The sequence below is a fragment of the Telmatherina bonti genome, assembly GCF_933228915.1.
Source record: "Telmatherina bonti genome assembly, chromosome: 4".
Taxonomy (NCBI): domain Eukaryota; kingdom Metazoa; phylum Chordata; class Actinopteri; order Atheriniformes; family Telmatherinidae; genus Telmatherina; species Telmatherina bonti.
Window position 1 is genome coordinate 25,985,422 of NC_136622.1, and position 14,213 is coordinate 25,999,634.

Sequence of the window (14,213 nt, forward strand, 5' to 3'; positions counted from 1 at the left end):
TTTTTTTTTTTTTTTACTCCTCCTTCGTAATAAAGTCGCCATTTTGCTTCACTGCCTATATAAACCATTCCGTATTCTAATATTTTTCCTCAAGAAGTCGGGAACCTACCCTTGTTTTCTGGCTATTTTGGACATTTCTGGAGTGTCTGAGGAGAAGACAAGAGGTTGGAGACGAGAAGTGCCTCGTGGTGTACATATTAATGCAGGAAAGGAGGGGGGCAAGGCGTTTGGAAACTGGGAATAAGGTGAAAGTAACCTGGATGTCGTTTCATGTACAGGAGAAATTGTGATTTCTCTACTCCTGTCCTGCTCTGTTTTTCCTGTCCACTTGGCCGTCGCCTGCAGAGTGGGGGGGAGGGGGGGGGGAGGGGGGCAGGACGAAGGTGACGACTGTCCGCTTCCTTTGAGGCCCCCCAGCCTCAGTCTGACCGGCTGTTGACGCACAGCAGGTGTGATTGCCATGTAACATCACATTTGTGGAAAAAACGCCCACTTTGGTGCCTGTCTCCTAACCCCCCAGTCCTCATCCTCCCTCACGTGGGTGACCCGGGGCCACCCCGCTCCTGGTGCTGGGTGACTGACTGCTCCACAGTTGAGGTAGGTGTGGCTGACCATAAAGAAGAAAGTGGAGCACACTCTTTGTATTCTCCTCAAATATGCAAATGTAACCTTGTAGTTGACAAACACCATTACAATGTTCCACGTGCACTGAAGAAAACTCCTTTTCAGGTTGGCTTGTCAGTTGATTGGAGCTGATGTGTGTGGTTGTGACCAGGTTTTACTATGTCTAGCTAATACATATAACTGTAAAAATGACTATTATAAAAAGAAAACACAGATGGATTGTAAGTATATGCATACACTTGTATCTAAATGCAAAACTATGTCAACAATATCTGAGCCTGTTCTTTTCATCCCTCATTTTCCTTCTATTTCCCAAAATTTATTCTATTTAACATATTTAGTCACCATCTATGTTGCAAATGAGAATTTTCTTCAGTTAAAGCAACTTGTGAAGTATAAGTATAGAAATATAGCAACTTTAGCCAAGAGTTACTACAAGTACAGCTGATGCAGTCAGTCACTTAATCTCTTCAAGTGATGCAACAGAATGCAGTTTAGAGCACATGATTACATTTCTTTATATTAATAGACTATTGGGAAACTAATTAATTGCTTAATGGAGAAATACACAAAACAACTAAGTTTCTGCACTGAGTGGCTTTACTTAACACATAATGTGCATCATGATGATCATACTTATTTTAGACATTTGATTTTTTTTTTTGCTGTTATTTTTTAGCAGCTTTGTATTTAGTCAAGCTGTGGTTTTTTTTTTTTTGGTTTTTTTTTTGTGTTTTCGCTTTTACAAGGGCTATGAATGTATAATTCACTACCAATAATAAAAAGAAATCATTAGTTTTATCTTTGTTCTCCAAAACTTGTGTATACTAAATAAAGAGTCATCCTGGTAGATTACTGCATGATTGCTTAATTTGCTCAAAATGAAATGCAAAACGGATAACTCAGTAGAGATATGACTTTGTAGACTCAAAATTGTTTTAAAACAATAGCTCCTCCTGAGTTAGCAGGAACTGGTATTTCACTCTAAAAGAGAGTTCACTCGGCATTTTAATTTGATATGAATGAAGACTTCAAACAAACTTAACCCTGATATAAATAAGCCATTATTGTTCAATATGTAGTGAATAGCATGACATGGAAACGGACAATGATTGACCCCTATTGACTGAATCTTTGTGTGCTGTTGTAATTGATTAGAAGAGTGACATGAATGTGTGCTGAGATAAAGCATGTTGGATGATAATCATTACAACTTAGCATAATTAGATTTTGTTCTATACTTGTGTGGTATGAAGATTTAGAATAAGATGGCCTGAAATTGGAAGGTTGTGTGGACATGTCGTTGATATTGACAGAAAATAATAAAGGATGCTTGGGCTTTGATTATAAATGTATCTTTGTGTCAGTAAATGAAATTAGGCCCTCACTTTAATGAAAAACCTTTGCAGTTGACCTGATAGAAATGTGCATAACAGGATTTCATAACTAAACAGAGAAAGAAAAGCTTCTCACTAAAAATAAGTTTCTATTCCCTGCACTCTCTTTGGCTCACCTTTTGTCTAATGGACAGAGCATGAAGTTAGTGTGTAAGGGAGAGTATTGATTTTGAAATGAACATGGAAGGTCACACCTTCATTACCACTGCAGATGATGTGTGTGCTTCCACTCGAATAACCTTCAGTTCAACAACACCAATAGCCAACACAATAAAAACTGTTTTACAGAAGAAAGAGGCAGCATCATCACACGCTGTTGGCAGTCACAAAGTGCATATAATGTCTTGATAAACAGTGGAAGCAGATTAATGCATATCAGAATGCATTCTGGTAATGCCGATGGCTATTCTTGTCTCCTGTGTGTTTGAACCCCCTCATCTGCTGTTTCAGGCATGGAGATCCCAAGTGGCCCAAGGCTTGGGAAGCTGTCCTCATCAGGGCTGCCAAGGGGCCGAACCACTAAGCATGGACATCCCCAGGAGTTTGTTCGAAGTAATGCAGGGCCTGAAAACAACAATAAACACAGTGAGTAAAATAAAGTTAGTTAGATAAAATCAGTGGCTTGAGCTTTTGTCGGTACGACCCAGAATTGCTCCTGGACTTTTTCCAAGATGAAGTCCATGTTGTGATGCATTGTGAAGGAAAAAAGAACTTTTTGTGTATCCAACATGACCAAGTGTAGTGTAAATACATTCTTAGTTTTATATAAAACCAAGTTTGTTCCCTTAACATTGGCTGAAATGCTATAATTGTATGTTTTTGGTTTAGTGCTTCTGTGTTGTTCCACTAGGATTTGATTAACATACCATACATCTAAGCGTCCCCTTTTCTTTCTGGACTAGGTTATATTTTATTAGGAATCAATGGTTCCAGGCTCAGTGTAATTCTACCCCTCAAGCCACAGAGGGGCCTGGAAACTACAACATTTTTCCTGAGACTGCCTGACAATGAGGAAAAAAAAACCAAACAAACAAGTATTGCCAAGCACTGACACAAGTGAAACTTCCAGCCATCTGGATGGAAATGGAAGATTTTGGAACAAGAAAGACTGAGTAGGGAATTATTTCTCATTCCAATAACCAACAGATCATTGTGACTTTGCTAATAGCATCAGGCAGGCTTGGAAAACTGGGACTGTTCTAATATGACCCAGTTGTTTTGGTTGCTGCTAGCCTCGTACGCCCAGACATACTCGCAGAGGTCCTTGAGATTGTTGTCTTTCTGGGTTATTGTGTTATTTTAATGTGGGTGTGTGCATGTGGCCGTGTGTGAGATACTTTTTTTAGGGACATTACTACAAAGCTCTCCAAGACAGAATAGTGAATGCAGCACAACACAACACACACAAACATTTAAAGCCCCTATGAGATGCTATGCTATCTCAATAAATGATTATCTTTCTCATCCAATTGTTGGCACCATGGCACTTGTTCAAAATATACCTTCTAATCTCTTATTGCATAACAGCTGCCAGCTAATCTGCCGCTTTGTTCCTAAAGTATTTATTTTGTTTGAAGACAGTGAGTGGATTTGAATGACAGCTTCTTCCCTGCAGGCTCTCAACGTTTCATGTTTTATAGATTTTTCTTTGACTTTATTACTCAATAAACAAGATAATTTTATAAATCAGTCAGTAGAAGGTTAGTGGTTGACTCTGTTAAACGGCTGCACTCAGCTTAGCTTCTTTAATGAGTAATACCGATGATTGTGACTCATTGTCTGTGGTGTGATGTGTAATATTATTACAGGTGATGGATTTATGGGACTTTTCCATGTAACTTCATACTTAACCGTTTCTGCACGTGTTTCACTTTCTTTTTCCACCGTTGATCTGCTTTAATTCACAAGTGAAGCTTGTCAGGGATACTCAAGCAGTAATTATTTACTGAAATTTTGATACTGCAAGTTCATTTTTTTAAGCTGGTTTTAAGAATGGCCTCCAGCATGATTTGATTGCACAAGATAAGAATCTAGATTATACTGTGTTACAGTTAAAGACTTGCTGTGCTTGTTTGGAACAAATCTCTTACGTTGAATATTACCTGCAGTTTGTCATTCTGTAAGAGAGATTTACTGGTTAACATTACCAGTGGAGTGAGCTCTGTGTTACCACGTCGTTTTAAGATTCTTCAGAAACCTGCTTCAACCTTTAGGGGACATGTCTAACTACTGGTGTGAATGCAAACTGGAATATGGCAATGCAATTTGTTTTTTTCATTTTAAAAAGCAATAAAACCACAAATAGCTTTTTTTTTGTTAATGTTCAACTGATAAAGAACTAGGGGGGTATAGGATTCCTTCAGCTTCAGCTGATGCGTAAGTGATAAGGTATTTAATGACCAACTGGACTTTCTAGTTTATCAACAAAACATCAACTGTTTTTCATTGAAATGATTGTCAAATTGCATGCATCATCTCAAATCCCAGTAGTTTATAACTCAACTGCTTGCTGGAGCTAATGAGAAGGAGAAATGCCGTATTGCTAATAATGATGAGCTTCACACAAACTTTGCTACCCTAAAGGGGTTTTAGAATGTCATTTTAAGGAAACAAAGTTATCAATACTTAAGGCTCCCTGCTGAGGTTTTATTTTTTATTCCTATCTCTAGATCACTTGTACACACTGTGCTCTTGTGGTTACCTGCCATTGTCCACTGGCCCAAGTTTTGGGTGTTACGTCTTACTGTATAATTAGTTTCAGTGCTCATCTATAAACCCTCAAACTTTGAATAATGTTACATTGGGGGAAAAAAGCGCTTGCAGAGATAGAAAAAAAAAACTGAAAATTGGATTGGGTTCATTCCTCGTGTTGTGGCCATAACACTGGACTTGATGTGGTCCTTGAGGGTGACCTGCTCTCCTTATGTTTGTCTCTGTATCTCTTGGTGTTTTATTCCTAGAGATATCTTGCTGAAACACAGTTTTGTTTTTTCATTTGTTTTTCAAGTTATATTATGTGGAAATTACTAAAGCCGCTCTACTGCAAGGTTTTGCAAGGCCTTAGGTTAGGCCCGTTTCTGTAAAGCTGAATGCAAGTTTGAAACACAACCTTTAATGGAAAGTTGTACTGTATTAATTCTGGATATACCATTCTTTAGCAATGTTTTTGTATGTTTCTGTGTATATCTATGCGTTGTGTGTTTGTCTGAAAATGTTTATGGGACTTAATTAGCAACAGTTCAAGCCAGCAAACCTCTTCCTGTACGATAAATTTTTTATTTGCTTTGTGCATAAAGAGGAAAGGCTGCTGTTCTGTTTTTGGTAATTAAAGAGAAAAACTGAAAAAACAAAGTAATAAAGCAAAAACAATACAGAAAAAAGTATATGAATGGGCTGTCACATATAATTGGGCCCCGATGTAAGATATATTGTCTCACCAACTAGTTTGTAGGGCACACAACTAGTAGCATCTAACCAAAGTGTCCATGTCTGGTGAATTAGGTTTGGATTCTGTCTACTGGTGCTGTTCAGATATGCACATAAAAGCAGAAGATTCTGCTTGAAATGCTTTGTCTCAACTACAAATACTGCAGGCTGACACTGAAGAGAGGACATAATGGAAATAAAGCGCACTGTGGAAAAAGAAGTGTTTAGTTTAAAGCACCTTGAGGATCTTTGATAAGGCTGCATATGCATCCATATCATTAACACATGTATTTGAACACATCTGCGGAATTGAGGCAGCGGAAAGGATCATGCAGGTCAGCAGAAAAGAGGCAGCAGTCCAGGATGAACATTCACTCACTACAGAAGTCGCTAAATACACACAAATGCTAACTCGCTGGTTGGGTCTTTGTAAGATGTCTGTCTATATCTTAGCTTAACGTTCAACCCTCCTGGAATTGCTTCAGGCAAGCAGTGTGTGGGAACGACTTATTTAGCCACTGTGACCAAGCACTTTCTTCCAGCCAGTGCTATCATACAATCCTCCTTGTATATCCATCTTTACATCCATGCACAGTATTGTTGCATTTCATTTAAAGTCAAAGCAAAAATAAATCTGTCTTCTGAGTTTCTCACATCACATCACAGAAAATTCTGTTATCAACCACTTAGCTAAACATGACTGATTAAATCAAGTGAACTAAGTCAATAAAGTCAAGTCTCAAAATCACTTGAAAATGAGCAGTGCTTTTGTTCTGAGGTCCTCAGGGGTTGTTTGCTGTAAAACCTGACTAACAGATCTTAGACTAGCTTGAGGGAACGAAGAGCTACACACAAGTATGAAATATTTCAGCTACCTTGCTCCAAGCAGCGAAGTTATCAGCATTGCTGATATGCTGCTTTCATGTCGACATATCAAGCAAGCGAAGCATTAGCATGCTGGGATACACTATTACATCCAGCTGTTACGGGCTTGTATAAGTGTCTATTTCATCTCAGCTGTTTCTGTCAGGAGTTTGAAAAGTACTGAAAAGAAATTATGTCAGCAATCCTTGTCTCTGTCTTTGCAAGCACAAAGCTGCTTGTCTGGGATGTTGAGTAGCTGCAATTCTGTGTTTAAATTCACTGCCTTAATCTACGGTAGTTAGGATTTTTTTTTAGATTCCTTAGCAGGTTAAAGTGGAACTATTATGTGCATTTTAGGCTAATTTAATTTTATTTCTGAGACCAGAAGGGCTGGGATTGATCGAGTTATTGCCACAAATCGCTTTATTTACTTCAGACCGACCCTCTCCATAGGCTGTCAGATCAGCCTGTGGGCAAAACGAGTGGATTGAGACTCTTCCGCATTAAGCCCCGCCTCCCGCCACTGCACTGCATCGGGAGCGCGCACTGCAACTGCTTTCGCCGTCATTGTAACATCTCATAAACAGAAGTATTAGGCTAATATGAACTCAATAAAAAAAACAAAATACAATGTCAACACATAGCATCCAGCCCTACATGTTGGAACCTGAATCAGACCCTGAAAACAAAGTGGAAAACAGCAACCCACAGCAACGAATGCAGCAGGATGTCTCTCTTTGGTAAACTCACCAGCCATCGTTGGAAATAACTTTATCTGATGTTTTCCACCCGCCTGATGTATTTGTACATGCCCTTGATAACCAGTAGAGGGTAACCAATCACCTAACCTTATCCCCCGGGACGTCACAAGGATTTCCAAGTAGAAAAAAAACTCTCTAAAACGACGAGTTTTTCGTCGCCATGGAAACCGAACGGAGAGAGTGCTGGAACTCAAACTCAAACATGCGTTTAGGTGATAAAACACAGTGCTGTTCACATGTCTGATGAGGATTCAGCACTGTAACACTGTAGAAAGCTCAGAAAACTTAAAATACCATAATATGACCCCTTTAAGTAAGCAGCAGTTCTCCTAATTCTGGCTTCCCTTAGGCATTTCCGTGATTCAATGCCTTACGGTTAGAAGTCAGATACATAGCTAGTTGGCATATTTGGTTATGTTGAGGTTAATTGTTTAGGCATATTTATAAGGTTGCATTATCCAAGGAGTGAAGCCAGCTTTTTCTTGTTTTAAATACCCACTTTACTACCTCATAGATTTCAGATTCTAAACCAGTCTTAACACTGAAAATAAAATCAGACTTTAATTTTTTACAACACTGACCTCTGGCAAGTGAGTCCATACATCAACTCAACTGTTTGTGCTGAGGCTGCATATTTGCATCAGTATCTTGCGATTCTTCTCCATTAGAGTGCCAAAATATAGAATACCACACTGTAAGCAGTATAATTTTTTTTAAAACTGCAACAACTATATTATTTGCATTGCATAAATAAATGCTTGAACATATACCATTAATGTGTGTGAACAGGACTGGATTTCGTTTCTGCACCTGTGCATGCTAGTTTTAAAATATGCAGACAAGCAGAACTGCCTTTAGAGTGCAGTTCTTATTGATGTAGTACATATACTTGTTTGTTTGAAGTTAAAGTGACTTAAATAGTGGTATTAAAAAGCATTTTTTAATATACTGTGCAGCCCTGTTCCTCATTTACACACAAAACCTACATGTTTGTTACTGATCATGGACTGGAAAATGTTTTGGATTAAAACTGAAATTGCCTTCTGTTTGTAGCCTGGTGTATCATGGTTGTAACAGGGTCCTTTGAGATACCTTTTATTTGACAGGTTTTAGGATATCTGATGACAAGGAGCACAGAGGGATGGTTGAATAGCGATATTGAGTTGGTGAGTCATTGTCCATAAGGAGGGCACTGCAAACAGTCTGGAGTTGGTGATGTCCGTCTGACTCTTAAACAGGACTGTATGCCCTTTTGCATAAAAATATGCTGTTTTCATTTGGATAAGTATTTGTAATTGTAAACTCCACTACCCTTCGTTTATGCAGTATTCTTCAGCAAGTTTTACTTTGGAAAACTGATCATTGTCATCCCCCTCTGGGATTTGCACATATGTGGTCAGTCATCTGAAGCTGCTGAGATTGGAAATCTCTAACACGCTGTGGTCTGTGTTCCAAATGGCCAACAGGTAATACAGTAGATGTGCAATAATGCGGAGCATGCCGTTGATGTGAAAAGCTGAAAATCAATAGAGGTGCATTGAGTCACCAGATTATATGGCAGAAATCTCAAGTCTGCCCTCACTTCCTTGATGTGGCTGCATTATGTGTGGTTTTGTGGTGGTTGTAAACTGATAGCCTACCTTGGTTCTAAGCAGTAAGCTCTGCCCTTTCTTCAAAGTGATTCCCTACACAGTGGTTTAGGCCACTGAAAGCTATATAAGTAGTTTTTCATTAGGGTTCTTGCTTTCTCACTCTAGCTGCTAATTTTAAAAGTTACATTATTAGATGACCTATGACTCTGAGGCTGTTTATTGCTAAGACACTGAGAGGTGTAAACATAGGCAAGGCAAGTTTATTTGTGTAGCACCTTTCGTGTACAAGACAATTCAAAGTGATTTACATGACACATTAAAAGCATTACAGATGGTGTAAAAACAAACAAAAAAAAGCATCAAAGAAAACACAAATGGCAAAATCACAATAAAAGTTAATAAGCTGATCTAATTAAAAGTTACTGTGCAGATATCATGGATAGGTGCATGTTAAAAGAAATGTTTTGAACCTGGATTTAAAAGTTTTTACACTTGGTGAGAGTTTAATCTCCACTGGTAGTTTATTCCACTTGTTTGCAGCGTAACAGCTAAATGCTCCTTCTCTATGTTTAGTTTGGACTCTGGTCTGGACTAGTTGACCCAAGTCTTTGGATCAAAGAGCGCTGCTTGGTTTATATTCTCTGAGCATATCACAGATGTATTCTGAGCCTAAACCATTTTGGGATTTGTAAACAATCAGCAGGGTTTTGAAATCTATCCTTTGACTGACTGGAAGTCAGTGTAAAGATTTTAAAACGGGTGTGATGTGTTCAGATCCCTTAGTCTTAGATAAAGCTCTAGCAGCAGCATTCTAGATGAGTTGCAGATGTTTATTGCTCTTTTAAGGAAGTCCTGTTTGTTAGAAGACTGTTTGCTTAAGTTGCTCTTGATTCTTATCGGTGCAACAGCATCCATCACACTCAAGATTTTTAGACTGAAATTATCCAGGAGTCCATCATCTGACTCTGCAGTCGTCGTTGGTAACAGAGCTTTGGCCTTGATAAACGCTGCACTTGTTCTTTCATAAATTAACCTTTTCCGAACAGAGAAGCAGGTTGTTTGGACATTCTGGGTGATGAGTACCATATATTAAACAAGAAGAAATGGTCTGAAAAGGCCAAATCAGAAACAACACCATGGGAAATATTAACACCTTTAGAAATGACCAGGTCCAAAATGTGACCTTGAATGTGGGTCGGTTCTTTTACATGTTGTCTTAAACCAAATGTGTCCAATACAGAAGAAAATTCTTTGGCAAAACCATCTGTTAGATTATATATGGAGCGAAACCAAAAGCACGTGTTTTCTGAATTTTTTAATAAAAAACTGTGGAGATTTTTACATTCCCACATTTGGTGCCTCAATCTGTAGCACTGACAAAAACACTATTGAATGCTACTCTTGATGACTAATAAATGAGGAACTAGATCTATAAAACCATAAGCATCACCATGCAATGGGAATCTAATGAACTAATACCACTTTCAGACAAGCTCTGCTCTTTATTAATCTGGTAGCAATTAAACGTGTTGGTGTAAAGCCTAAATGAGGACCTTGGTGCTTCTGCTTAACATTTTATGGTAACAGTGGTACTCGATCAAACTTAGTGATGTTCATGTGTAACTTTGAACATGGCTGATGAAAATAAGTCTGAACCACAGCATTTACATTAATTAATAAACTGAAAGTCGCTTCTTTTTGTGTATGAACTGCATTATATGATTACTTTCACCTCAGAAAACTAAACTTTAACCTCTGCATTACCATGGGATGGTGATAAAGTATACTACTGGATCGCTGGTGATCCAGTGGTAATGAAGAGGTTAAACAACACTTCTATGTTTTGTTCTGTTTCATGCTCATACAGCAATGCCAGTGGAGATGGTGCTTTTAGATAAATATATTGTTTTTATTAAACTTATAACAGTCCCACGTATAACACTAACTGTTCAATTAGCTTAACTCGGCAGATAAGCAATGTTTTCAGCAGTTTCAATTTTACACACTTGTTCTATGTCATGGTAACTGGTATAGCATGGTGAGTAAACTAACTTTTGTGTTATAACTCACTGATAATTTATGGTCCAATCTAGAGTTAGTGAAAAATATTGCTCTGCCACAATGGCTGTGTCTTTCATTGTTGTAATAGTACATATATTCAATATAACAGTGATCAGTGTATGGATGACTTAATTCTTTTACTTCAACAGACTGATGTGACATATTTTATGCTGAGAAGTGGTTTCATTGTGTCCTTAATGCATACAATATGTAAATGTAGCCCAAATACAAATACCATGTGAAGCAGGTGATGATATAAGGTGAAGGCTGAAAGGATAAGTCAGCCAAGTCAAGCCATTGATGCACCAACCTGATACCAAATATTTACAGAAATGTAAGTAATTTTCCAAATAGCTTCTTGCACGCTGACCAAAGAGACAAAAATAATAAATCAGGACAGATGGATGTCAGATATTTTAGAAAATATTTGACTCTTAACCTCTCCCAAGGAGGTTATGTTTTTGCAGGTGTTTGTAGTTTTTTTTTCCCGTCTGTCTGTCTGTCTGTTAGCAACTGTTAGCAACTTTATGCAAAAACTTCTGGGTGATTTTAATGACTTTTTTCTGAGAATGGGTCTTGGTCTAACAAATTCTATTTAACTTTGGAAGTCATCTTGATCCCCATTTGGAGCCAGGATTTTTGGATTCTTTATTATTGCCGGATATAGTCCTTTTCAGTATACTGCATATGCATGTAACTCCTCAGTAAATAGTTAGGGATGCGTGGCCAAAAAATACAGAAGTTCTCAAAAGGTTTGACAAGAAACCCAGTTCAAATTCTGGAAACTACGCTCAAAAACAGAAAAAAATAGGGGATCTTTAGAATTTTAATCACTGCAAGAAAAGTAAATCAGGATATAAACATGCAAAAACCAGCAACATATTTGGCCAAGACACTGTAGATTTATTATCAGTGTAGCTAAGAATCATTTAGTGTATACATATAAAATGAATGTAGGACTACAACAGGATGGAAATCGCAATGTGGGTGTAAATGAGCTGCTTAGGGAGCTCTGTGCTCTGAGTGCTTTTCTAGCTATTACTGCAACACTGCAGTTTCTCTTTGGGCTGAATTAAGTGACTCGTCTTTCATACTTTAAAATTTTTAAAGAAAGTTTAAACAAACACTCAAACAGGCACTGGCTCCAACACTCAAAGTTTGCTCTAACAACATGTTAAAGCCAAAAGTTGAAGTCAAGTGGTGCATTCAACCAGGACTTTATAGCTAAGTGACCTTTATTTTTGGATGATTTTCTTTGTTTCAAACATGTTAAAAACATTTAATGGAGCTTACAACAGGACAAAAATTAATGGAACTGTAATATTGCTTGTGAAAATGTGGAAAAGCAGTGAGTAATGATCAGAAATCCACCAGGGATGGGTTTTAAAAAAGTCAGTGCTGAGTGTTTGTTTTTATCAGAAATTTGAGGGTTAGAGCAATACTAATTTTAAGGTTTAAGGGAGGAAAACTAAGTGTGGTATGTTGGATCACTGTTGATTCCACTGATGCTACTTCACATTATCACAACAACACTTCTTGACACTGCAATACTGCCTGCTTAGCTTTGTTGTGCATTCAACCAGGACTTTATAGCTAAGTGACCTTTATTTTTGGATGATTTTCTTTGTTTCAAACATGTTAAAAACATTTAATGGAGCTTACAACAGGACAAAAATTAATGGAACTGTAATATTGCTTGTGAAAATGTGGAAAAGCAGTGAGTAATGATCAGAAATCCACCAGGGATGGGTTTTAAAAAAGTCAGTGCTGAGTGTTTGTTTTTATCAGAAATTTGAGGGTTAGAGCAATACTAATTTTAAGGTTTAAGGGAGGAAAACTAAGTGTGGTATGTTGGATCACTGTTGATTCCACTGATGCTACTTCACATTATCACAACAACACTTCTTGACACTGCAATACTGCCTGCTTAGCTTTGTTGTGCATTCAACCAGGACTTTATAGCTAAGTGACCTTTATTTTTGGATGATTTTCTTTGTTTCAAACATGTTAAAAAAATTTAATGGAGCTTACAACAGGACAAAAATTAATGGAACTGTAATATTGCTTGTGAAAATGTGGAAAAGCAGTGAGTAATGATCAGAAATCCACCAGGGATGGGTTTAAAAAAAGTCAGTGCTGAGTGTTTGTTTTTATCAGAAATTTGAGGGTTAGAGCAATACTAATTTTAAGGTTTAAGGGAGGAAAACTAAGTGTGGTATGTTGGATCACTGTTGATTCCACTGATGCTACTTCACATTATCACAACAACACTTCTTGACACTGCAATACTGCCTGCTTAGCTTTGTTGTGCATTCAACCAGGACTTTATAGCTAAGTGACCTTTATTTTTGGATGATTTTCTTTGTTTCAAACATGTTAAAAAAATTTAATGGAGCTTACAACAGGACAAAAATTAATGGAACTGTAATATTGCTTGTGAAAATGTGGAAAAGCAGTGAGTAATGATCAGAAATCCACCAGGGATGGGTTTAAAAAAAGTCAGTGCTGAGTGTTTGTTTTTATCAGAAATTTGAGGGTTAGAGCAATACTAATTTTAAGGTTTAAGGGAGGAAAACTAAGTGTGGTATGTTGGATCACTGTTGATTCCACTGATGCTACTTCACATTATCACAAAAGCACTTCTTGACACTGCAATACTGCCTGCTTAGCTTTGTTGTGCCGTCATCTTCGTGTGCTGCAGACTGCTGAGAGAACTGTAAACAACAGTGTTGAAACTGCTCTGTTAGTTACACACACAGTTGTAAGGCACACGGTGCATTTCCTTCTGCTTTATGTTCTATAAAAACAAATATCACTGAATTAAACATGATATACATACATCATGGCAGCCAGGATAAACATGGCTTGTCTTTTAATAAAAATGTACAATATCATCAAAATATTTCATTGAATGAAAACTTTGAAATTAAACATTGGTTCATCAGATATCAGCAAAATTCATTGGAAAAAAAATCATGATCCCTTCTTTACAGTTCTATTTTTTGTGACTTAAAAATTGAACAGTTTATAGGTGGAAGTAGTTTTCCTATCTTGCCATAAATGTGTAAGTTTAGAGCTGCTGTTTGCTCCCTTTTAGTGGAAAAATATGTGCAGGAAAAACAGAAATAGTTTGACAGAAGGTATTTGAAAACATTCTAGTATTAGATGTAACCAAAGATAAATGTAGTCTTTCCTTAAAATAGTACCAATAAAGTGGAATGTTTGTGTGAATGCCAACAGATGTTTGTATTAAAGAGATGAGCAACAACTGAGAGCCAGAAAGAAAGAAAGAGAGAGGGAAGGTGGCAAGACAAAAGAGAGAAAGGCAAAACACAGAGTGTGAAAGCCTGAGTGAGAGTCTGGTTTTCTTTCAGTTAGTCAGTGTCCGGGTTGTAAGGCTCTTCTGGTGCTGCTCCACCTCGTTTCTCCGTCTTACTCACTGTCTGGAACCAGGCCTGACTGGGAGGGATTATGGGCACATCTTTCAA

The 14,213-nt window shown here is 37.6% G+C and overlaps 1 protein-coding gene across 1 annotated transcript in view; it reads left to right on the forward strand.

The window, feature by feature from the left end:
• The first annotated feature begins 421 nt into the window (after positions 1-421).
• znf512b (zinc finger protein 512B) overlaps positions 422-14,213 on the forward strand; it is a 32,775-nt gene continuing 18,983 nt past the window's right edge. The window contains exons 1-2 of the mRNA XM_079239374.1: positions 422-597; positions 2,472-2,606. Coding sequence (XP_079095500.1) covers positions 2,474-2,606 — 133 coding nt within the window. The 5' untranslated portion in view covers positions 422-597; positions 2,472-2,473. The remainder of the gene's footprint in view (positions 598-2,471; positions 2,607-14,213) is intronic.